Raw genomic sequence first — 23,616 nt, forward strand, 5'->3', positions numbered from 1 at the left:
TTCTCTGTAACGCCTTTACCCCATGCTACCAGGTAGGATATTTAGGAACTCTAACACCCCCTTTTTACAACACAAACACTTTCACACAGACAGCCCGCTATGAGAGAAAACAACACCCGAGCATTATACCTGACGTGTCCCAATACAATGGTCTGGCGAGGTCCGGCAATTACTGACCATCACACACACCGGACTTCCATTAAGCTTCCCCACGTGGATAAAAGGTGAAGCACGATAGCACACTCGGAGCGAGACAAAGCACACAAGGCAACAGCATTTTCGAGAAGGCAGCTGAACGAGAGACCAAAAGATGGCAAAATAGAAGGGGTAAGCAAGGAGGGAAGTTCCCTTGACCTCTTCGACAAGGAACCGTTACTTTCCTTTAACCTCGAGAATAGAAAGCATAAGACGAGGAAACCAGGCTGAAGAATCCTGCATTGTGTCTTCAAGATACCCAGGGCCCTCCTGCGTCAATAATCAAGGCGGGGAGAATCACCAGATGCCGTTTTACCGTCTTTGGCTCCAGGAACAAAGCACTGTCAGTGAAATTAACACAGTCAGTGAGTTGGAGAGACTGATACAAGACCGGTCTGTGTTTAAACCAAGGTTGCAAGCAGCAACTCTGTATGACGAGCACTGGAACAAACATTGTTAAAACGCGTGTGATAAATGATGCAAATAAAGTTGAACTGCTGACGAGTGACTCAACTCCAAAAGAAAGCAAGATACAATACCTTTGACAGAGTGGTCCGGCACCTCGTGGATGGAAGCTGTCTGTAAGGTATCCAGCTGAGAAGTGGCAAAGCGAAAGTGTAAGTTATATCAAGAAGAGAACAGGTCATTGGGAATCAAATTGGTCCTGCAACGGGTCAAGCTAAATCCTGCGCACTGTCGAAAGTCTTCGATTTTGATGAAGTAGAAAAAGTAGATACATTTGGACTGAGCCCGGCGGATGGGGACCCGGGGTGAACAGTAAATCACCCGAGAAGTTGTATTTTTGAAATCCTAAGAAGAAAGGAACTTTAGTGTTTGTCATGTTGCATCAGGCCCTCTGAAATAAGACTTTGAATGGCAAAGAGACTTTGGCACAGAAGGCCCTGATGTTGAGATTTTGAACTGCATCCTTGTGCTAGAGAAGCCCGAGAGTGTGCTAAGCTCGAGTGTGCCGTGCTGAAAATGTGGGGAAGGGGAAGCCAGTGGCATGAATAACCTGACATATTTCTTGAACAATTTTCTTTTGCATAACATTGTTTCCCACACTATTTATGTTTAGAAGTAAGGATTGGCAAGAGGTTTATTAGTATAGGCCTTTTTATTTTGACATACTTGACTAGAACTGCGTTATTATTATTTGATAGTCGTAGCTAGCTGCCATCTTTAGATTTACGATTAGATAGGCGTTTTTCAAACCCAATTCAGTAAACACCCTTGAACTGTGATCACTCGTCTGTTTTACTGTTTGATACTAATCTTTCCTTACAGATAGGACATCCCTATCCTTGTTAACCTTTACATGGAGCCTCTGGGTACTCTCCAAATAGATACCAATATAGCCATCCACCAATACATGGGTTTCAGTTGTACATGAAAGTAAATAGCAAGCAGGACATCATTCACTTTCCGCGATTACCCACCCATCATCCAGTCCTGGATGTCAACTACCTACCTCCTCTCAGAAAGGTAAATTGTGACCCTCCCTCAATCTTCCCTCACTGTGCTAGTGGGTCAGGCACCATCAGGAAAATAGCCGCAATGCCGCCTTCTTCAACAAGGAAGTGGCACAGGTGCTCAGAGGTGGTTACACTGCCTCTGCTGCGCCCCCACCTGCCCCCCATTGCTAAACTACTATACTTTTCACTTTTACCATTTGACTCCTGTGGCAGGGGAGGTTGTCCCTATTCAGTGAGGGTTGGCAACGCAGTGCCTCTGATGCTTGGGCCTTAAAGGTCATAACTCCGGATTACTGCCCCCCTTTTCTTAAGCATCCTCCCGACTGCCCTCCCTGTTGGAGAAGGTGTTTGTTTCTGAGGACGTGCACTATAGACTTGGTGCCCTGTTCAGAGCAAGGAAACTGTTTGTACTGCCTTTACTTTGTTTCCAAAGACATGCAGGTGCTTGCGTCCTATCATGGAACTCAGGCTCTTGAACTTGTTTCCTGAACCAGGGCAAGTTCAGGATGGTCACGCTGACCCAGCTCCCCAAGCTGCAGGGCTCGTTGGTCCCACTGAACCTCCTGATTTCTACTTTGTGTGCCAATCCATCCCAACCACAGGAATGTACCTGAGGTTTGTGGTTGAAAACACCCTGTACCAATTAAAAGTAGTATTGTTCAGTCTTTCCTCAGCACCCTGGGTCTCCACTAAGTTGTTGGAGGGTGCAGATTCACATCTTTCCCTACCTGCTTGATTGCCTCATTTAGGTCCTCCCCCCAAACGTGGTGTTGGTAAATTTCTCCAGCATGAGGTCTTACATGGATTCACATGCTATGAATATTCCCAGTCGTCAGTCTGGGAATCCTCAGTAAAATAAAGCAGTTTAGTGTTAAGCTAAAAACTGTTTTTGTCGCTTCAAAAGCCTATTGCTCTCACTTTGAGTCATACTGCTCCAACCAATGATTCATCCTCCTTAGCTCCACCCCTCGTGGCCATCTTCAGATTTTTACAGCACTTGTCTCGCTCCTCGACTTAGAGTATTAGCCTATTTTTGATAGATTTTCATTGACATTTTCTTCAAATCCATCACTGTTGTGAATTGTCGGCAGCAGTGATCCATTTACGGTCTCGATCCCACCTTCTATCGGTTCACTATGCCGTGTGAGGCCGCAAGCTGAGTTTTGGGCCTAGTACACACGCCGTGTCAGAGGCCGATAAGAAGAACCCCTTGAAGGGCTGCTCCAGATGTAGTCAGAAGAATGTCTTTATCGAAGACCACCACTAAAAGTGTATTTACTGCCTGCACCCGGACCATGATGTGGAGGGATACCCCATCTGCCTGTCTTTCTCCACTAAGACGAGAAAGGATCGTCATGGGAGGCTGGTGTAATGGCCGGACGAAGTTAAGACCTCTGACTATGCGTCTGTGCGCATTCATGCCTCTGCCAGGGCTAGCAGGCCCAAGGAGCATACTCTCTCTGGCAAGAGGTTGAGATCCTTTGAGGACTCTTCAAGGGGAAGGTACCTAAAAAGTCAAAGTCTGCACATGCTCCGACTTACTCGTCGACGAGCACCTTGGCTGCGGCATCTCAGTCGTCTGGATCAGCGACAGCCACAATGGCAACCCTGTCTTCTGTGGCGGGGGGGCGGAGATCGTCCACTTCTTCACACTCAACCCGGTCGACGAAGCATTTTTCACTGTCGGCTTCATCATTGCCGACGGCCCCAAGACCATCGTCTAAATCATCGTTGACGCAGACTCCTAGTCGATGACATTGTCCACCCGGATGGCGGTACCGTTTTATGTCACGTCTACAGGCTTGTAGACGACAGCAGGCACCATCTCTATAGTAATGACAGTTATCTCAAGGGTAGCATTGCCTCCAAGTACTCGGTTTGTCCTGGCTGGGTCTGTTCCATCAGCACTACCTTCTCAAGGTGCGCCTGTGCTAGGAACCTTTCCAAAAGGTTCCTACCAATAGAGGGAGGCACCACCTGATCTCTTTTCTGCCAAATCCCACAAGGGCCCCCTCAGCTGCCTGCTACATCCCCTGTGAGGCATCCCAGGGTCATGTCTCCAGCCCCTCTCTCCACTGCTTCAATCCTGTCAGAGGAGGAAGATGTTTTTGAAGACATCGGCCCACATCCTACTTCAACCTACTTGCCCCATGAGCCTCTGGCCTCATGCACCACTCCGCTTCAGGCACCAAGAGATCTACCTCCAAGAGGTTGTCTTTTGGAACATTTTGTCAACTCTCCACAGTCTGGTCATGGAGATTCAACAGTGCCTACCACTGGTGGCTCCTGGTCCTCCTGTGGTTCCGGGCCCGCCTACTGTGGCCAGTCCACCAATACAGTCTTGGCCCCACCTGGCACCACTTCCTCTGGTGCCTGCGATCCCGCAGCCACCTATAAAATAATAAATAAATAATAAATACAAATACCTCCTGTTCCATGGCCCTCTATTGAAGATGAGTTGGACCTGACAGGAACAGACACTGATACAGATGGTACTGTGAGAACCCTGAAGGTGTCTCACCCGCTAGTCCCCTGGAATCTGTCATCCAGGTTGCCAGGACACTGCCATCGCTTTTGGATCCATCTCCTGGGGTTGGACCAGTGCGGCAGGATCACCTGGATGGGGGGTCTTCGGGTATTGGAAGTGGGACACCGGAAGGCGAGTCACGGTATCCCCTTTCCGACACAAACACTTTCTCACGGACAATTCACTGTGAGGGAAAACGGACTAACACCGGATTCGTATACCTGACTTGTCCTAACACAATGGTCAGACAGGGTCAGGCAATTACTGATCGTTACACACACCTGACTTCCATCACACTTCCCCACACAGATAAAAGGCGGTGCACGAGAGCACACTCTGAGCGAGGTAAAGCACACAAGGAATCAGCAGTTCCAAGATGGCAGTTTAGTACAAGGCGAAAGATGTTGCAACCCAAAAGGAATACAAAGGAAGAGCCTTGATCTTTTCACCGAAAGACCCTAACTTTTATGAGCCTTTGAGAATAGACAATGTAAGACCTGGAATCAAAGCTGAAGACTCCTGCATTGTGTGGGTCGGAGGTTCCCGGGGTTCTCATGCGTCGATTGTCAAGGCGGGGAGAAGCGGTTGCCGCCGTGGTACTGTCCTTGGCTCCTACAACAAAGAAAAGCCAGTGAAGGCAGCACAGCCGGTGAATTGGGGAGACTGATACCAACCCAGGCTGTCTGGAACCCATGGTTGCAAGCGGCAACATTGTATGAAGGAATTTGAAGAGGACAATGCATGAAGCGTATGTGGCAAGTGATGCAAACATAATTAATGCACTAAATGAGTGACTGAACTTTGAAACGAAGATGGATACCGTAAACGGAGTGGTCCGGCAGTGCGTTCATGCTCATTCGAAGGTCTGTTAAGTATACAAATGTAAAGAGAAGGAATTGTAAAATCGAAGTGGTCCTGCAACGGGTCAAGCTAAACCCTGTGCACATTCATAAGTCTTCGATACTTGATTGAAATTTGTCTGAGCCCGGCTAAGGGGGACTAATTGTGTTAAAAACGGGGATCTGAGCCCGACTGAGGGGGATCTGGGTGAATAGTGAATCGCCTAAAGTAAAAACCTGTAGAAATCCAAAGAGGAAAAGAACTTACCGTTTTTGTTTGGTTACATCTGGCCCTCTGAATGAAGAGACTTTGAGGAGTAAAAATACTTGCATACAGAAGGTCCCGATGTTATGAAGGAACTGTATCCTCATGCTAAAGAAGCCAGAGACTGTGCTACGCTAGAGTGTACCGCCTTGTCCATTACTAAAAATGTGGCAAGGGAGGTCAACGGCCCGAACCTCCTGACATATCATTTTGAACACTTCTTTCTTTTTGTAACATTATTTCCCATGCTGTTTGTATTTAGGAGTTAAGGGTTGGCAATAGGTTTTTTAGTATAGGCCCTTTTATTTTGACAAGACACCACTAGGACTGCGTTATTATTTGATGGTTGTAGCCTGCTCCCATCTGTAGTTTTAGGATTAGATATGCGTTTATCATATCCTTGTTGAAGTCCAATAAACACCCCTGAACTGTGGTCACTTGTGTCTGTTTTACTGTTGATACCATGCCTCCCATTCAGTACCCAGGGTACAAATGAGTTTGAGTACTATGTCCCTGCAGACGGTGAGCCGCTTGATGTAGAGCTACCAGCTAGGGTCTCTTCCCCCAGATGAAGTGAGATCTTTCCAGGCGATGATTTCCTGGGCGGCAAAGCTCTTCAACCTGGTCCCGGATTCCTTTTCCATCGTCGTGAATCCTCCAGAAAGACTGCAGTCTTGATCCCGCTTCTGGATGACGTCTGGGAGGACGGGTTGATGGTGATGCAAAAACCCTTTTATGCACCAACTTAAAGGAGAGGCTTGAGAAGAAATATAGGGTTCCGGATACGGCTCCTAAGTGCCTCAGTGGCCATCCAGCGCCAGACTCCGTAGAGACCATCTAATCAATCATCCTCTTGCTCAGTCCCACCAGACCTGGAAGGGAAGGAAGCTTGATGCGGTTGCAAAGCACATAACTACCTCTACAGCGTCTACAGTCAAGGCTGCCAACGCCCTAGCCAACCTTGCACGCTACTACAGAGAACTCTGGTACAAGTTGGGGCCAATTCTTGATTTCCTACCAGAGGACAAAACAAAAAGCATAGGCCATGTCCATCTTTCTGGAGGGGGAAGTGGCATCTGACGATGCAATCCCGGTCCCTCTTGACATTGCCGACTGGTTTCTGGCAGATGGGCAACTGGGTTGCCCTACACCATCAAGGTTGGCTCAGGGCGACAAGGCAGGATGTCTAAGCCAAGGTGGTCGACATGCCTTTCGACGAGGATAACCTTTTTGGCAAGGCAGTGGACAAATCTCTTCTCACCATCAAGATGAAGACAGAGACGGCACGCACTCTGGGCACAATGCACCAAAGGAGGCAGACCTTTCGCTCCCAGAAAAGACAGGTTTCCGGGACTTCCAAGGTGCTCAGCCATTCTGACTGCCAGCCCTCTCGCTCTACTGCTTTGGAGGCGTGTAGAGGCCGTTCCCAGGGGTATAGGGGAGGCACCAAGCATAGTTTTACACGAGCCACCAATGCGCAGACCCCAAAGGAATCCAGACCAGGCCCATGTCCCGAGCCCCCACTTCAGCACCCCAGTGGGAGGCTGTTCTTCGACATGTGGTGAAACATCTCCACGGACAAATGGGTGCTCAATGTCATAGAGCAGGAACACTGTCAGGAGTTCCAAGACAAGTGCCCCTGCTTTCCTCCCATGATACGACAAGAACAGCACAGAGCCCAACTTGTGCAGGAGGTTCAGGCCATGCTTCTAAAAGGGGCAATTTAACCTGTCCCTCTGTGCCTTCAGAGTATATTCCAGATACTTTCTAGTTTGTAGGAAGTCCGACTGGTGGAGGCCCATCATGTACTTGCGTCGTCTGAAGAAACTCCTAAAGTTCCAGAAATTCAGGATGTTCATGTCACAGCACATGCTTGGCCAACTCGAAGAGGGAGATTTCATGGCAACGCTGGATCTGGAGGATGCATATTTCTGGATCCCCATTCACCCAAAACATCAAAAGTTTCTAAGGTTTGTCCTCCAAGGAAGACATTACCAATTCAATGCATTACCCTTCGGCCTCAAATCAGCCCAGACGTTGTTCACCAAATGCTAAGCCCCAGTGGCGGCGTTCCGTCGTCGAAAGGGAGTGCACCTCTACCTCTATCTGGACTGTTGGCTGGTCCAGTCTCGTTCTCACGCCCAGGCGGCGCAACATACAGCGTAGACGGTCCAGACCCTCGCCTCTCTGTGATTCTCCATAAAATATCACAAATCCAAGATGCTCTGTTCCTGGAGGCCCGCCTCAACACGAGATTGACCTCTTAAAGAGTTCCTGGACGCCAGCTGGAAGCAGACCTACGGCTCATGGAATGACAAGATAGTCCTCTAACGTTCAGGAAAGCTCTTGAGGTGGTTGTCCATTTGACTGTACATCTCGCAGGGGGCCCCCCTTCATGACCCCTTTCAGGACCCCGGGGAATCAGGAAATTGTCACTACCAACGCGTCTCTGGAGGGTTGGGGCGTCCACACGGGCCAACTATATGCCAGGGAACTGTGGAGCCCTGAAGAGAAGACGTTGCATTTCAACGTCCTGGAACTGCAGGCAGTTTTTTGGGCTCTCAAGTCTTTCAAGCCGCAGCTTTTGGGAAGAGTGGTCAGGATCTTTACGGACAAAACTAGCACCATGTATTACATCAAGAAGCGGGGCAATGAGATCTCCGTCCTCTCCCTCGAGGTACAGGTACAGAACCTGTGGCGCTGGGTCATTACTCAGTGGATGTTTCAAGTACTGTTCCACTTGGCAAGCGTTCAAAACACCATTGCAGATGCTCTCAGCACAGAGTTGCGGTTCTTCCACGAGTGGGAGCTCCAACAAGCTCAAGTGTCTGATCTTCAGCAAACTGGGCCAGCCTAAGAGCGACCTGTTCGCTACTGTGAACACCACCAAGTGCCAGCGGTTTGCCAGCAGGTTCCCTCAAGCAAGGATTCTGGGGGACGCTTTCTCGATCCCATGGGAAGGCCGATTTCTGTATGCATTCTCGCCAAAACTGTTGCTGCTACGCATGATCAAGACACTCCAACTATCCTGCTGCAAGATCATCCTCATTGCACTGATGTGGCCCAGGCAGATCGGTACCCAGACCTCGTTGACCTTTCAGTGGCTCCAGCATTCATACTGCCTCTTCTCCCAGGTCTGCTCTCCAGGGAAGGAGGAACCATCCTGCACCACAATCAAGTGTCTTTCATCCTGGCAGCCTGGCTCCTGTGTCCTAGAGTTTGGACACTACTCCCTGTCCTGGGAATGAAAAAACATTCTGGCTAAGGCTAGTGCTCCATCTACATTTGCCTTTTACAAGCACAAGTGGACGCGTCTTACGGTATGGTGCCGGTCGAAGATGATTTCTCCATGGTGTGTTACGGAGCCACATCTTCTGCCATACTTGCTCTCGCTTGACAAAGCTGGCCTTGCCCATGCATCAATCAAGGTACAACTGACCGCCATCTCCCGGTACAACTGGACTCCGGGCAAGCTCTCCCTGTGGTCACATAGACTTGTCAAAGAGTTCCTCAAGGGCCTCTTCCCGACTGCTCCTGCTCCTGTGTTGGAGCTTAATGTGGTACTCTCCAAGCTCATGGGGCCACAGTTTTAGCCTCTGCATCGGCCTCCCTTGAAGTTTTCTTTCTTGGAAAAACCCTTTGACTTGTGGCTATCACCTCTGCCTGGAGGGTTGGTGAAATACAGGCACTCTCATGTAAGGCTTCATATTTGTCGTTCCACCCAGTGAAAGTAGTTCTAAGGACTCATCCTTCCTTTATGCCGAATGTCATGTCAGATTCATTTTAACAAGCTTTTCACCTGCTGAAAGATCATTGCAGTTGCGGGACGTGGCGTGTGCCTTGAAATTTTATGTTGCATGCTTATGTTTTTTGAAACTTCAGGCCTGTGGGACATGGGAAGGCCCCATCTAAAGTGACCAGCTCCATATGACTCTCCAGCTGCGTCATGCATTGCCATCAGCTGGCCAACAGGCTGTTGCCAGGCAGGCCGAGGGCCCATACCACCGGAGCAATCGCATCTACGACAGCCTTCCTCTCTGGTGTTGCCCTGCTGGATATCTGCAGAACTGCTAGTGGAGGTCTACTCACAGCTTCACGAGATTTTACTGTGTTGACAGGCATTCCCGGGAGGAGTCTAGTGTCGGACAAGCGGTGCTTCGCAAATTGTTTTCTTGAAGCAAATGTGTTCTAGGGGTACTTTTTATTGCTTATGTTGAGCCTTTCCACCTCCCATGGATGTGTACATCTACTGCTGTGTAATCATATCATAGCATGTGAATCCATGTACCACACCATGCTGGAGAAGGAATCTGTAACTCTTGTTCTACAGTATGGGTCTTGCATGGATTCACATGTGAACCCTCTGTCCTTCTCCCCTGTGCGCCTCTTCTTGGTTCCTACTGCCATTTTATGTGCACGACCCAATCTGAAGATGGTCACTAGGGGCAGAGCTAAGGAGGACGAATATCATTGGTTGGGGCAGTATGACCGAAAGTGACAGCAATAGGCTATTCAAGCGACAATGCAGTTTTTAGCTTAAAGCTAAACTACTTTATTTAACCAAGGATTCCCATCCTGACCAGGAATATTCATAGCATATTCATGAATCCATGTAAGACCCATGCTGGAGAACAAGGGTTACAAGTAAGTAACGTTTTCCTTGTCAGCACATGCAACCTTCTTCCCACATTGGGTTTCTCCATGAACTTCAAGAAGTCAGTTTTGCTGTACCAGTCCCTCCACTTCATCGGAGTGGCATTGAACACCCACCTGGGCAGGGCTTTCAGTCGAGAGGATTGGGTCGCTAACATCATTCAGATGGCGCATCTTTTAGCCCCAGGAGCTTGTTCTAGCCTTTCTGCATTTGCTGAGCTTCATTTGACTCCTGCATCTTGATGATGCTGGGGGGCCAGTTACACAGTAGCTACTTGGAGTCAGTGGTCTCAGATGCAGGATGACATGTCGGACCTATTGCTGATCTTGTGCATTGCGTCTCAAGATAGCTGTTGTGGGCCCTGTGAGGAGAGAATTTAAAAGGGTGTTGCTTCAGCAAACCTGGCCTCAGCTGACAGTGACAACCGATGCTTCCTTGAAAGCTGGGTTGCTCACCTACTTGGTGAGCAGCCTCTAGTGGACGATGGACACTCGGGAACACATCAATTTGATGGAGCGGTGGGCAATCAGGCCGACCATGGTTGCCTGCTTCCCTTCTGTGTGAGGCAATTGTGTGTTGATCCTAACAGACAATAGGGTGGCCATGCACTATCTCAACTAGCTGGGTTCTATGGGGTTGTATCTGTGCAATGTGACTGAGTTCTGAGCTTTGAGAACAACTTGTCTGACGGTGTCCCATCTTGGAGATGGTTAGATTTTGTGGGAGTTTTCAGGTGGACCTTGCTTCCAGTATGAAGGGGTAGAGTGACTTGTTCTGCTCCAGGGAATTATCTCGGCAGTGAGCCCTGGGGGACTCAATGGTTGTCGAATGGAACTTGTAACTCCTTTGTGTTCCTGCCGATTCCTATCTTTTGCTAATTTTCAGTCATGAAACGGCAGATGTTTGGGTCCATGTTGATTCTATTCTGCTTTGGACTAACCCAGGTCAGGAGGTGGCGGGCGGGGGATATTTTACCGGAGGCTCCATACAGGTGTATCCACTCTCCCTGGCACCTGCCCATGAGACTGGGCCTGCACTCCCATTCGGAGGACCACGTCCTCCATCCTATTCTCAGCAATATGAACCTTCATGCCTGGATGCCGAAAGGCTGAAGTGTAAGAAGTGGTACTTCTTAGATGACGTCCTGGATGTTCTTTTTCGCCCTCCAGAGCTGCGGTGCGTTGCAACCCTTTCGCTTGCCACTTCTGGGTCTGCACGCTAGTGTTTTTGTGCTCTGCTCCCGTTTTTTCCAGCCTGCTTTGCTACCCTTCACCCCTTTGTCTGCCCTTTGCATGCTTCCCATCTAGCCTTTACCTTTTTTTCTCGTCCATGGCAGGGAGAGGAAAAAGCCAAGGGCAGAAAAAAGCTCTTGTGTAGGATGATTTGTGTGGCACTCTGATTGTTGGGTTGCTCACCTACGTGGTGAGCAGCCTCTAGTGGACGATGGACACTCGGGAACACATCCCCCTATTGTTCGTATTACGGATTCCCTGTATTGGGCATTTGTCAGGCAGCTTTATGGGCTTTGCTGCATACGTAAACATTACTGCCTGGATTCCCTGACCATGCAAGGCACTTATTTTGGCCGAGCAGGTTTCTGGCATAGTTGGGGGTTTCTTACTCTCCTCCAGACTTGTGCACTGCTCTGGGAGTCTGTCTAAGAGAAGGAATATGTGGGAAGAAATGCGTTAGAAGGACCATGTTACCTCTCAGTAATGTTCTTTCTGGTGGACTAGTCCCTTCTTCCACAGATTCGTCATCCTCCCAACCTGCCCCTCTTGCCAGACAGCTCATATGCCTCATCTGTTTTGTTGTCCCTCAGCGGCGGAGTGCTAGGGAAGAAGGTAGAAATGAGATCATGGGGCTCTGTGACTCTATTCATGACTATATTGGCTATATAGGCCCAGATGTCGCCACCGGTGTCTGGGTGTGCTCCTGTGCCAGGAGGAGCCGACACACTGCACTGCCTGGTGACTGAAGAAGTTTCTGAAGACAGCTGGTATCAGTGGGAGGAAAGATTAGTCCATCAGAAAGAACATTACAGAGAGGGAAGTCATTTTTTCTGTAGTGGGAAAGGTAGGGCGATCTAGTTGGAAACATGCTTTTGCAATCAACACAATGTGTAATTCTAGCCTATTAAAGCAGTTGGAAAATGTATTTTTGGATGAGATTGGCCAAATAAAGGGAAAATATGGAAAGGGAAGGGACTGGAGTTAAGGAGGGCGGAAAGCCATGTGGGCATAACACCTTTTAAAGAACCAGGAAGGTGAGGGTTGGGGTGGAGGGGTTATGGTAAACCCTATAGGATATGGTAGAAGATGTAGAGTCTTTACAAGACACGTAAAAAGTGAATAATTATGGGTTTCATTGGTGGGACCAACCTAATTAAGTTTCGTTTTTCTGGGACACCAAGTACTTGCCTTAAAGGTAGATCACTGCTAGCTCTCATTCTGTGTTAATGTTGGCTTTATATTTGCTGCTTGCAGTTTAAGTTTGGTTAATGATTTAATTAGACCCTTCCAACTATGGGTATCAGCGTGTCTAATGTAAAACGAGCAATTTTGCAGAAAATCGTCCAACCTCATGTAATCTTCTTTCTCCAGCATGGGGTCTGGCATGGATTCACATGCTCATGAATATTCCCCGTCGTCAGGCTGGGAATCCTCGGTAAAGAAAAAACCAGTATCAGTTTCGTTTCTGATCTGTCTTTCGTAGTAATAACCAATCACTGGTCTCTGCGTCATACTGACCACAGCCAATGACTGCCCTCTACCTAAGCACCGCCTCTGGCAGCCATCTTCAGATTTTTACCGCACGTTCATGTGTTGGGATCCTCGTGCTATTGCTCTCGAGCGTTAGTGCTATTTTTCGCGCTTTTTCACAAAAAACTTCGATTCTTTCGGTCAAAAGAGCCTCAAGCTCCACCGATCCTACATCCGATCAACGGGGACCCGTGTCGGATTCATCTGTGCCCCTCAAGGGTGAAGATTTCGTCGAGCTACGCTTCGGAGGACTCCAGAAGCTTCTCAGGCCCGGTCTCGGAGATGGCCCAGGAGAAGGGAAGCTCGACGCCCGGAAAGCTGTTCAGGGTCTGCCCTGGATGCCAGCTGCAGAACGTCTTCAAGGAGGACGAACACTCTTTCTGCCTTTACTGCCTTCATGAGGACAAGACGCACGTGGAGAAGGACTGTGCGTTTTGCGGCAACATGTCGGAACGGACCATGAAGGACCGCCATCAACGTCTCGCCAACTGGCTGGAGGGTAAGAGCCCGTCTGGCGAGAAGAAGAAGAAATCCGAGCGGTCTTCTAAGACCTTTGAGGGCGCCCCGGCGACGGGGCCCAACATAAGGCCAAGCACCGCGAGTCCGCTGGCACCGGGAGCGCCGAACGGTCGGGCTCTACGGGCGCCAGGCAGGGCGCACCCTCCCCGGCACCATCAACCACGAGCCAACGCTCTGGGTCGGGTAAGAGGAAGGCCGAGCACCCGGCGAAGCTCCTGGAGAGGCCCCGGTCGAGCTCTAAGGCAGAGGAGGAGCGTGGCAGTGCCCCCTCCCTCAAGGATAAGGCGGTGAGCGCACCTAAGGTGGTGAAGGCCTTGATCCATCCGACCAAGCCCTCTATCGAAACGGTCGCGGCGGCCCTGGCTCAGCCTGTGGTGGCTACACCAGTGGTGGCGACCTCAGGGCCCAGAATCTCCCTGCCTCCGCGGAGGGAGTCTTCCTTTGTGCCCATCGATAGGACCCCCGTGAAACCCTCCGTGGGGAAGAAGGAGGGGCAGGGCGTCGTCGTAGATTCGGCCTCAACCTCAGAAGAGGAGCTGATCGAGGTCTTAAGCCACGGCCTAGGCGTGGAAGAAGGCCAGCCCGTCGGAATGGACCCCGACGCAGGTGACGACGACGACATCGTCGAGGATACCGACGGGGCCCCTGCTCGCCCGTCGGATTCCCCTCTGCCAGCGCCGCAAGACAACTCGGCGGCCATTTTGTTGGCCATACAGTCCTTATGCTCCGAGATAAGGACGAGGCTACCGTTACCGACGGAGGAACCTCTCCCGTCGGGGGATCCAGAACCGGGACCTTCTGGTGTTCCCCCTACCAAGAAAAGAAGGATCCATCCACCACCTCCTTTTCAACCGTCGCGCCCCGTCCAGCCCTCCTCCCCGTCCACCCGAGGGGATGATACGGGGACTGACACGGCAGCGACGGGTACGGACGACGAGGCATACGACGAGGATTTTCCGTCGTCGCCTCCCACCAGGGCTTCTCCACCCGACGAGATCGGATCTTTCCACTCCATGATCTCCAGGGCTTCCGAGCTTTTCCAACTCTGCCCTGAGGAGAAGAAAAAGGAAGGCTTCCTTTATCAGCGGCGCGAGGCCAAGAGGAAGACGGTCCTCGCAGTGCCTCTGTTGGACGACATTTGGGATGAGGGCCTTTCCCTCCTCAAGAACCCTTCCACGACGCCAGCTAGAAGAGACCGGTACGAGAAAAAGTACCGGGTCCCGGACACGGCCCCCCTATGCCTCCGGGCGCAGCCTACCCCGGACTCCGTCGTCTCCGCGGCAGCCAGGAAGAAAGCGGGGGGGGTGCGGCCTCCACATCGACTTCCCCGCCGGACGGCGAGGGAAAGAAATTGGATGCTATGGGACGTAGAGTCATCTCGTCGGCAGCGACGACGATTAAAGCGGCCAACGCCTTGGCTATCGTGGCCCGCTACGACAGGGAGCTCTGGTACAAGATAGCTCCCCTGCTGGATTTTCTGCCGGACGACAAGAGGGCGGAGGCCCTTGAGATCCTGCAGGAAGGTGAGGTGGCGTCGGACCACGCCATCACCGTGGCGACGGACATCGCCGACACTGGGTTCCGCCAGCTGGGCAACGGCGTTTGCCTTCGACGTCGTGGATGGCTCAAAGCTACGGACTTTCGGCAGGACGTCCAGACCAGAGTCCTGGACATGCCCTTCGACGGGAACAACCTGTTTGGGAAGACAGTGGACGATTCCCTTCAGGCCATCAAGGCGGATACTGAGACGGCCAGGGCCCTTGGAGTCCTGCAGCAACGACGAACGCCCTTTCGGAGCGGCGGAGGCAAGGGCGCCTCCAAAGGTTCCGGCGGCGGTTTCGCTTCCTACCGTCAAGCGGCCCGCTCGTCGTCGCAAGAGGCCTACAGAGGACGAGGCAAGTCTAGCGGACCCCGCCGTCGTCGCCAAGGAGGTCAAGGCGGCAAGGCCGCGTCCAAGCAGGATTGAACCGGCCGTGGGGTCGGGCCCCCACCGAAGCACCCCGGTGGGAGGCCGGCTGGCGGGCTTCGTCAGCGTGTGGGAGTCCATCTCCACCGACCGTTGGGTGCTGGACGCCCTGGCCCGGGGCCACGCGCTCGAGTTTCAAAGAAGGTGCCCGCGCGTCCCCCCCGTGGCCAGGAAAGAACTTCACGTCCCTCAACTTCTCCTGGAGGTAAAGGCGATGCTCAGAAAGGGCGCCATCGAACTCGTCCCAAAGAGGCTTCGGGGCTCCGGAGTCTACTCGCGATACTTCCTCGTGAAGAAGAAGACGGGAGGATGGCGCCCCATCCTAGACCTGCGATGTCTGAACAAGTTCATCAAGGCGCAGAAGTTCCGGATGGTCACCCTCCAGCACGTCCTGGGTCAGCTGGAGGAAGGAGACTTCCTATCGTCGTTGGATTTGGAGGATGCCTACTTCCACATTCCCATCCTAAAGGGGCACCGAAAATTCCTCAGATTCGTGGTCCAAGGGCGTCATTACCAGTTCAAAGCCCTTCCCTTCGGACTACGGTCGGCACCCAGGGTATTCACCAAGTGCCTCGCACCGGTGGCGGCGCAGCTGCGCCGCGAGGGGATTCACGTCTACCCCTACCTGGACGACTGGCTCATCCGCGCCAAGACGAGGGAGCTCGCCGTGGTCCACACGGCAAGGACCGTCCAACTCCTCACGGACCTGGGATTCTCCGTGAACTACGCCAAATCCCACCTGGTGCCCGCGCAAGTCGCACTGTTTCTGGGAGCGAGGCTCGACACAGTGTCCCTTCTGGCCTCCCCGTCGGAGGAGAGGACCAGGACCATCTTGGGCAAGGTGCAACGTATGTTGGTGGCCGACGCGGCCAAGGTGAGGTCCATCAAGTCCCTCCTCGGGATGATGTCTTCCTGCATCTACCTCATTCCCATGTGCAGGCTCCGGATGCGCCCGTTGCAAGAATTCCTGGATGCGCGCTGGATCCAGACGACGGGCAGCTTCGAGGAAAGGATCAAGCTCGACGAGAGTTTCCGACGAGCGATACGGTGGTGGGGCACCCGCGCGCATCTGACGGCGGGCATGGACTTCCAGACCCCAGCCCACCAGGAGACTGTGACCACGGATGCCTCCCTGGAAGGGTGGGGAGCGCACACCGAAAATCTGCACGCAAGAGGACTCTGGCTCCCGACGGAGAAGTCCCTGCATATCAACGTCCTGGAGCTCCGTGCAGTGTTTTGGGCCCTCAGGTCCTTCCTTCCGTCCCTCAAGGGCAAGGTGGTGAGGATCTTCACCGACAACACCACCACCATGTTTTACATCAGGAAACAGGGCGGAACCAGGTCCCCAGCGCTGTCCAAGGAGGCGCAGGACCTGTGGCATTGGGCCGTCGCCCAAGGGATTTTTCTGGTGCCGTTTCATCTGGCAGGGATAAAAAACACCATCGCCGACTCACTCAGCAGGGAGCTGCGCTCGTGCCACGAGTGGGAACTACGGCAGGATCTGGTGGATCGCCTCTTCCGACGGTGGGGCACACCCCAGATCGACCTGTTCGCGACGGCGACGAACACCAAGTGCCGGAGGTTCGCCAGCAGGTTTCCCCAGACGAGGAGCATGGGCGATGCTTTCTCGTTCCCCTGGGAGGGCCTGTTCCTCTACGCGTTCCCTCCCTTGCCTCTGCTAATCCGGCTCGTCAACCAGCTCAAGAGGTCACGGTGCAGGATGATCCTCGCCGAGGCAGATATGGTTCCCGGACCTTCTGGACTTGTCAGCGTCCCCGCCGATCAAGCTGCCGGCGGACGCGGATCTACTCTCCAGGGAAGGAGGCGCCATCCTCCACCACGACCCGAAGTCGCTGAACTTGCAGGCCTGGCTCCTGCAGCGCTAGAGTTTGGAGGATACGACATACCGGCCGATTGCAGAGAGGTTCTTGCAAAGGCCAGGGCGTCCTCGACTCTTAAATGCTACGGACACAAATGGAAGAGGTTCTCTGTCTGGTGCCACGCACAGAAGATTAACCCTCTACGGATTACGGCTCCCCAAGTACTGCCGTACCTGCTGACGCTGGCCAAAGCTGGTCTGGCACACGCGTCCATCAAGATTCATCTTGCTGCGATCTCCCGATACACCAGAACCACGGGGCGGACGTCCTTGTGGTCTCATCGTCTGGTGAAGGAGTTCATGAAGGGACTGTTCAGATCGTTCCCGCCGGTGAAGGCTCCGGCCCCGGCGTGGGAGCTCAACGTGGTGCTGACCAAGCTCATGGGACCTCCGTTCGAGCCTCTGCACTCGGCCCCGTTGAAGTTTCTATCGTGGAAAACAGCTTTTCTTGTGGCCATCACCTCCGCACGACGAGTGGGAGAGATCCAGGCCCTTTCCTGCAAGGCCCCGTACTTGACTTTCCACGACACGAGGGTAGTGCTCAGGACGCACCCCTCCTTCATGCCCAAGGTGCCGTCGGACTTCCATCTCAACGAACCCTTGGTGTTGCCTGTGTTCTTCCCGTCGCCTTCGTCGCCGGCTGAGAGGACTTTGCACTCGCTGGATGTGGCTAGAGCGCTGAAGTTCTACGTAGACCGCACGAAGTGTTTTCGGAAGACGTCACAACTCTTTGTGAACTTTGGACCTGTCAATCAGGGGAAGGCTCTCTCGAAGGCTTCCATTTCCAGATGGCTCTCCGGCTGTATCATGTACTGTCACCGGTTGGCAAACCGACCGCTGCCTGGCCATCCGAGAGCCCATTCCACCAGAGCGATCGCAGCTACCACGGCGTTCCTATCTGGTGTGCCCCTGCTGGACATATGCAGGGCTGCTACGTGGAGGTCGACGCACACCTTCACGAAATTCTACTGTGTCGACCGGGACTCCAGGGAGGAGTCCAGGGTCGGCCAAGCAGTGCTGCGCAACCTGTTCGCCTGAGGTGAGCCTGGTGAGGAGGTAAGATGCTTAATGTTGAGTTGATGTGATGCTTAATGTTGAGCCTTTGCCACCTCCCGTGGTTGTGCATGTGTGTACTGCTATGTATTCTTTATTCATGAGCATGTGAATCCATGCCAGACCCCATGCTGGAGAAGGAACAAGTTACTTACCTGTAACTGTTGTTCTCCAGCATGGGTCTGGCATGGATTCACATGCGAACCCTCCCGCCTACCCCTCTGCGGCTCTTCACTTGGTCATACTGCCACGTCACGTGCTTCCAAATCTGAAGATGGCTGCCAGAGGCGGTGCTTAGGTAGAGGGCAGTCATTGGCTGTGGTCAGTATGACGCAGAGACCAGTGATTGGTTATTACTACGAAAGACAGATCAGAAACGAAACTGATACTGGTTTTTTCTTTACCGAGGATTCCCAGCCTGACGACGGGGAATATTCATGAGCATGTGAATCCATGCCAGACCCATGCTGGAGAACAACAGTTACAGGTAAGTAACTTGTTCCTTGGCTATCTTTCAGTTTTTCTCAGGTTTTTAGTGTTTAGAGAGCCTCACTAGCAAATAAGCCTTCTTACAACTCTTTTTGCCTGTTGGGAAACCCTGCTCCATCTTGCAAAAACTCTCACTACGTTGGGCCAGCCATCGAGAGCATACAGAAACCTCCTTTCTGCTCCTTCTGCCTAGCCCTGCAACCTTGTGACTTCTACCAGTCTCTCCTTTCATCAGAAAGACTTCCTTCCTCTAGCTTGTAGGTTACAGGTGTGTCTGACTGTTGATTGCAGCATTATCCAGCAAGCTTTTGGGGTTAGTGTGGATTCACATTCTCTCTCTGTGGCACTTGAGAATATAAGGAAACTGAATATTGACAGGTGAGCTTTTTTTTGATAATATCTTCATAGTTTTGCTTTAAGTAATTATACTGTCTATCATTCACATTTAATGTTTTTGTATATCATTGTATGTGTCAACGAATGTTTGAAGACCCAAGACATACAGCTACTGTCTACTTTACAATCTGTTTAAATTCGCCATTTTATCATCTCTTCCTTTAAACTGTAGGTGTGTACCTTAACCAAGGAAGACAATCGTACGACTGGAGAGATTCCAGATGATGAACAACTGCATGTCCTCCCTTTATATAAAATATCTACCACTGATGAATTTGGCAGTGAGGAAAACCAAGCTGCGAAGATGAAAAATGGTGCAATCCAGGTACTATCTGCATTCCCGCGGGAGGTCCGCAGATTGTCAGAGCCAGCAAAATCCTGTAGACAGAGACAGCTGGAAGCAAAGAAAGCGGCTGCTGAGAGAAGAAAAATACTTAAAGAGAAGTTAATCAGCCCTGATAAACTGAAGCAAGAAACCTTTAGCATGCCGATACTTAAGCAAAATCCAGGTAAGCATTTAATTATTGGACCCATTTGCATTTCCTGACATCTTTCTTATGTCATATTCCCCAACTGATTTATTTGTAACCTGTTGAATGCTATCTGAAGCACGAAGACTGCGTTAAAGGACATGAAGTTTTATTTCGAAGGGATTGTGTCCTCCGACGTATTCCTTATCTTGATAGATCATCTCCAGCTTGCTGGCCTCGGAAAAAAAAAATTTCAGTAGAGGGCGCTGCGCGTCGACGTCCCTCGAGTCGATTACCCGCGACAGCCTCCGTATCGGCGCCAACGTCATCATGCGTGTAAATAGACTGGCGCAGTGTCCGTTGCTCAGTTCCGTTTTTCCGCGCTTCGTGGGCCTCGGAATCGCGTTGCTCAGTTCGTTAGTCAGATATATTCTTCATTATTCCTTGCGAATACCAACTCTTACTCGATGGCTTCCTCATCCGAACCGACGGCTCCACGGTCCGACTTCAAAAAATGTCGAGACTGTGGAAAGAAAATGTCGTTGACAGATCCTCACAGGATTTGTTTGTGGTGCCTGGGATCAGAACACCAATGTTCGGAGTGCGAGGACTGCATGTCCATGACGGCGAAAGCCTTGAAGGAGCGTAAGGGGAAGCTTGAGAGAGGTAAGGCAGTTAAAACTCCTTCGAAAGTTTCCTTGGCAGAGTCGAGACATTTGTCTCCTCGCCGACACAGGAAACATTCTCGTTCTAGGTCTCGAAGCAGTTCCCACCACTCTTTGAGATACAAGCATTCGAGTAAGAGACGTCGAAGATCTCCTTCCTCGTCATCTTCTTCTGTTTCCCCGGAAAGAGTCACCTGCCCCACAAAACATAGCTCTCAAGCTGAGTGGGAGGAATTCTCCAGCATGGGGTCTGGCATGGATTCACATGCTCATGAATATTCCCCGTCGTCAGGCTGGGAATCCTCGGTAAAGAAAAAACCAGTATCAGTTTCGTTTCTGATCTGTCTTTCGTAGTAATAACCAATCACTGGTCTCTGCGTCATACTGACCACAGCCAATGACTGCCCTCTACCTAAGCACCGCCTCTGGCAGCCATCTTCAGATTTTTACCGCACGTTCATGTGTTGGGATCCTCGTGCTATTGCTCTCGAGCGTTAGTGCTATTTTTTCGCGCTTTTTACAAAAAACTTCGATTCTTTCGGTCAAAAGAGCCTCAAGCTCCACCGATCCTACATCCGATCAACGGGGACCCGTGTCGGATTCATCTGTGCCCCTCAAGGGTGAAGATTTCATCGAGCTACACTTCGGAGGACTCCAGAAGCTTCTCAGGCCCTGTCTCGGAGATGGCCCAGGAGAAGGGAAGCTCGACGCCCGGAAAGCTGTTCAGGGTCTGCCCTGGATGCCAGCTGCAGAACGTCTTCAAGGAGGACGAACACTCTTTCTGCCTTTACTGCCTTCATGAGGACAAGACGCACGTGGAGAAGGACTGTGCGTTTTGCGGCAACATGTCGGAACGGACCATGAAGGACCGCCATCAACGTCTCGCCAACTGGCTGGAGGGTAAGAGCCCGTCTGGCGAGAAGAAGAAGAAATCCGAGCGGTCTTCTAAGACCTTTGAGGGCGCCCCGGCGACGGGGGCCCAACATAAGGCCAAGCACCGCGAGTCCGCTGGCACCGGGAGCGCCGAACGGTCGGGCTCTACGGGCGCCAGGCAGGGCGCACCCTCCCCGGCACCATCAACCACGAGCCAACGCTCTGGGTCGGGTAAGAGGAAGGCCGAGCACCCGGCGAAGCTCCTGGAGAGGCCCCGGTCGAGCTCTAAGGCAGAGGAGGAGCGTGGCAGTGCCCCCTCCCTCAAGGATAAGGCGGTGAGCGCACCTAAGGTGGTGAAGGCCTTGATCCATCCGTCCAAGCCCTCTATCGAAACGGTCGCGGCGGCCCTGGCTCAGCCTGTGGTGGCTGCACCAGTGGTGGCGACCTCAGGGCCCAGAATCTCCCTGCCTCCTCGGAGGGAGTCTTCCTTTGTGCCCATCGATAGGACCCCCGTGAAACCCTCCGTGGGGAAGAAGAAGGGGGGGCAGGGCGTCGTCGTAGAGTCGGCCTCAACCTCAGAAGAGGAGCTGATCGAGGTCTTAAGCCACGGCCTAGGCGTGGAAGAAGGCCAGCCCGTCGGAATGGACCCCGACGCAGGTGACGACGACGACATCGTCGAGGATACCGACGGGGCCCCTGCTCGCCCGTCGGATTCCCCTCTGCCAGCGCCGCAAGACAACTCGGCGGCCATTTTGTTGGCCATACAGTCCTTATGCTCCGAGATAAGGACGAGGCTACCGTTACCGACGGAGGAACCTCTCCCGTCGGGGGATCCAGAACCGGGACCTTCTGGTGTTCCCCCTACCAAGAAAAGAAGGATCCATCCACCACCTCCTTTTCAACCGTCGCGCCCCTTCCAGCCCTCCTCCCCGTCCACCCGAGGGGATGATACGGGGACTGACACGGCAGCGACGGGTACGGACGACGAGGCATACGACGAGGATTTTCCGTCGTCGCCTCCCACCAGGGCCTCTCCGCCCGACGAGATCGGATCTTTCCACTCCATGATCTCCAGGGCTTCCGAGCTTTTCCAACTCTGCCCTGAGGAGAAGAAAAAGGAAGGCTTCCTTTATCAGCGGCGCGAGGCCAAGAGGAAGACGGTCCTCGCAGTGCCTCTGTTGGACGACATTTGGGATGAGGGCCTTTCCCTCCTCAAGAACCCTTCCACGACGCCAGCTAGAAGAGACCGGTACGAGAAAAAGTACCGGGTCCCGGACACGGCCCCCCTATGCCTCCGGGCGCAGCCTACCCCGGACTCCGTCGTCTCCGCGGCAGCCAGGAAGAAAGCGGGGGGGGGTGCGGCCTCCACATCGACTTCCCCGCCGGACGGCGAGGGAAAGAAATTGGATACTATGGGGCGTAGAGTCATCTCGTCGGCAGCGACGACGATTAAAGCGGCCAACGCCTTGGCTATCGTGGCCCGCTACGACAGGGAGCTCTGGTACAAGATGGCTCCCCTGCTGGATTTTCTGCCGGACGACAAGAGGGCGGAGGCCCTTGAGATCCTGCAGGAAGGTGAGGTGGCCTCGGACCACGCCATCACCGTGGCGACGGACATCGCCGACACTGGATTCCGCCAGCTGGGCAACGGTGTTTGCCTTCGACGTCGTGGATGGCTCAAAGCTACGGACTTCCGGCAGGACGTCCAGACCAGAGTCCTGGACATGCCCTTCGACGGGAACAACCTGTTTGGTAAGACAGTGGACGATTCCCTTCAGGCCATCAAGGCGGATACTGAGACGGCCCGGGCCCTTGGAGTCCTGCAACGACGGACGCCCTTTCGGAGCGGCGGAGGCAAGGGCGCCTCCAAAGGTTCCGGCGGCGGTTTCGCTTCATACCGTCAAGCGGCCCGCTCGTCGTCGCAAGAGGCCTACAGAGGACGAGGCAAGTCTAGCGGACCCCGCCGTCGTCGCCAAGGAGGTCAAGGCGGCAAGGCCGCGTCCAAGCAGGATTGAACCGGCCTTGGGGTCGGGCCCCCACCGAAGCACCCCGGTGGGAGGCCGGCTGGCGGGCTTCGTCAGCGTGTGGGAGTCCATCTCCACCGACCGTTGGGTGCTGGACGCCCTGGCCCGGGGCCACGCGCTCGAGTTTCAAAGAAGGTGCCCGCGCGTCCCCCCCGTGGCCAGGAAAGAACTTCACGTCCCTCAACTTCTCCTGGAGGTAAAGGCGATGCTCAGAAAGGGCGCCATCGAACTCGTCCCAAAGAGGCTTCGGGGCTCCGGAGTCTACTCGAGATACTTCCTCGTGAAGAAGAAGACGGGAGGATGGCGCCCCATCCTGGACCTGCGACGTCTGAACAAGTTCATCAAGGCGCAGAAGTTCCGGATGGTCACCCTCCAGCACGTCCTGGGTCAGCTGGAGGAAGGAGACTTCCTATCGTCGTTGGATTTGGAGGATGCCTACTTCCACATTCCCATCCTAAAGGGGCACCGCAAATTCCTCAGATTCGTGGTCCAAGGGCGTCATTACCAGTTCAAAGCCCTTCCCTTCGGACTACGGTCGGCACCCAGGGTATTCACCAAGTGCCTT

At 52.8% G+C, this 23,616-nt stretch overlaps 1 protein-coding gene across 2 annotated transcripts in view; it reads left to right on the forward strand.

The window, feature by feature from the left end:
• TET3 (tet methylcytosine dioxygenase 3) overlaps positions 1–23,616 on the forward strand; it is a 1,124,040-nt gene that overhangs the window by 1,013,531 nt on the left and 86,893 nt on the right. For both annotated transcript variants that reach the window (XM_069617646.1, XM_069617647.1), the window contains one exon: positions 19,192–19,528. In XM_069617646.1, coding sequence (XP_069473747.1) covers positions 19,192–19,528 — 337 coding nt within the window. The remainder of the gene's footprint in view (positions 1–19,191; positions 19,529–23,616) is intronic.

The sequence above is a fragment of the Ambystoma mexicanum genome, chromosome 10 (genome assembly GCF_040938575.1).
Source record: "Ambystoma mexicanum isolate Mex_15411 chromosome 10, UKY_AmexF1_1, whole genome shotgun sequence".
NCBI classification, from domain to species: domain Eukaryota; kingdom Metazoa; phylum Chordata; class Amphibia; order Caudata; family Ambystomatidae; genus Ambystoma; species Ambystoma mexicanum.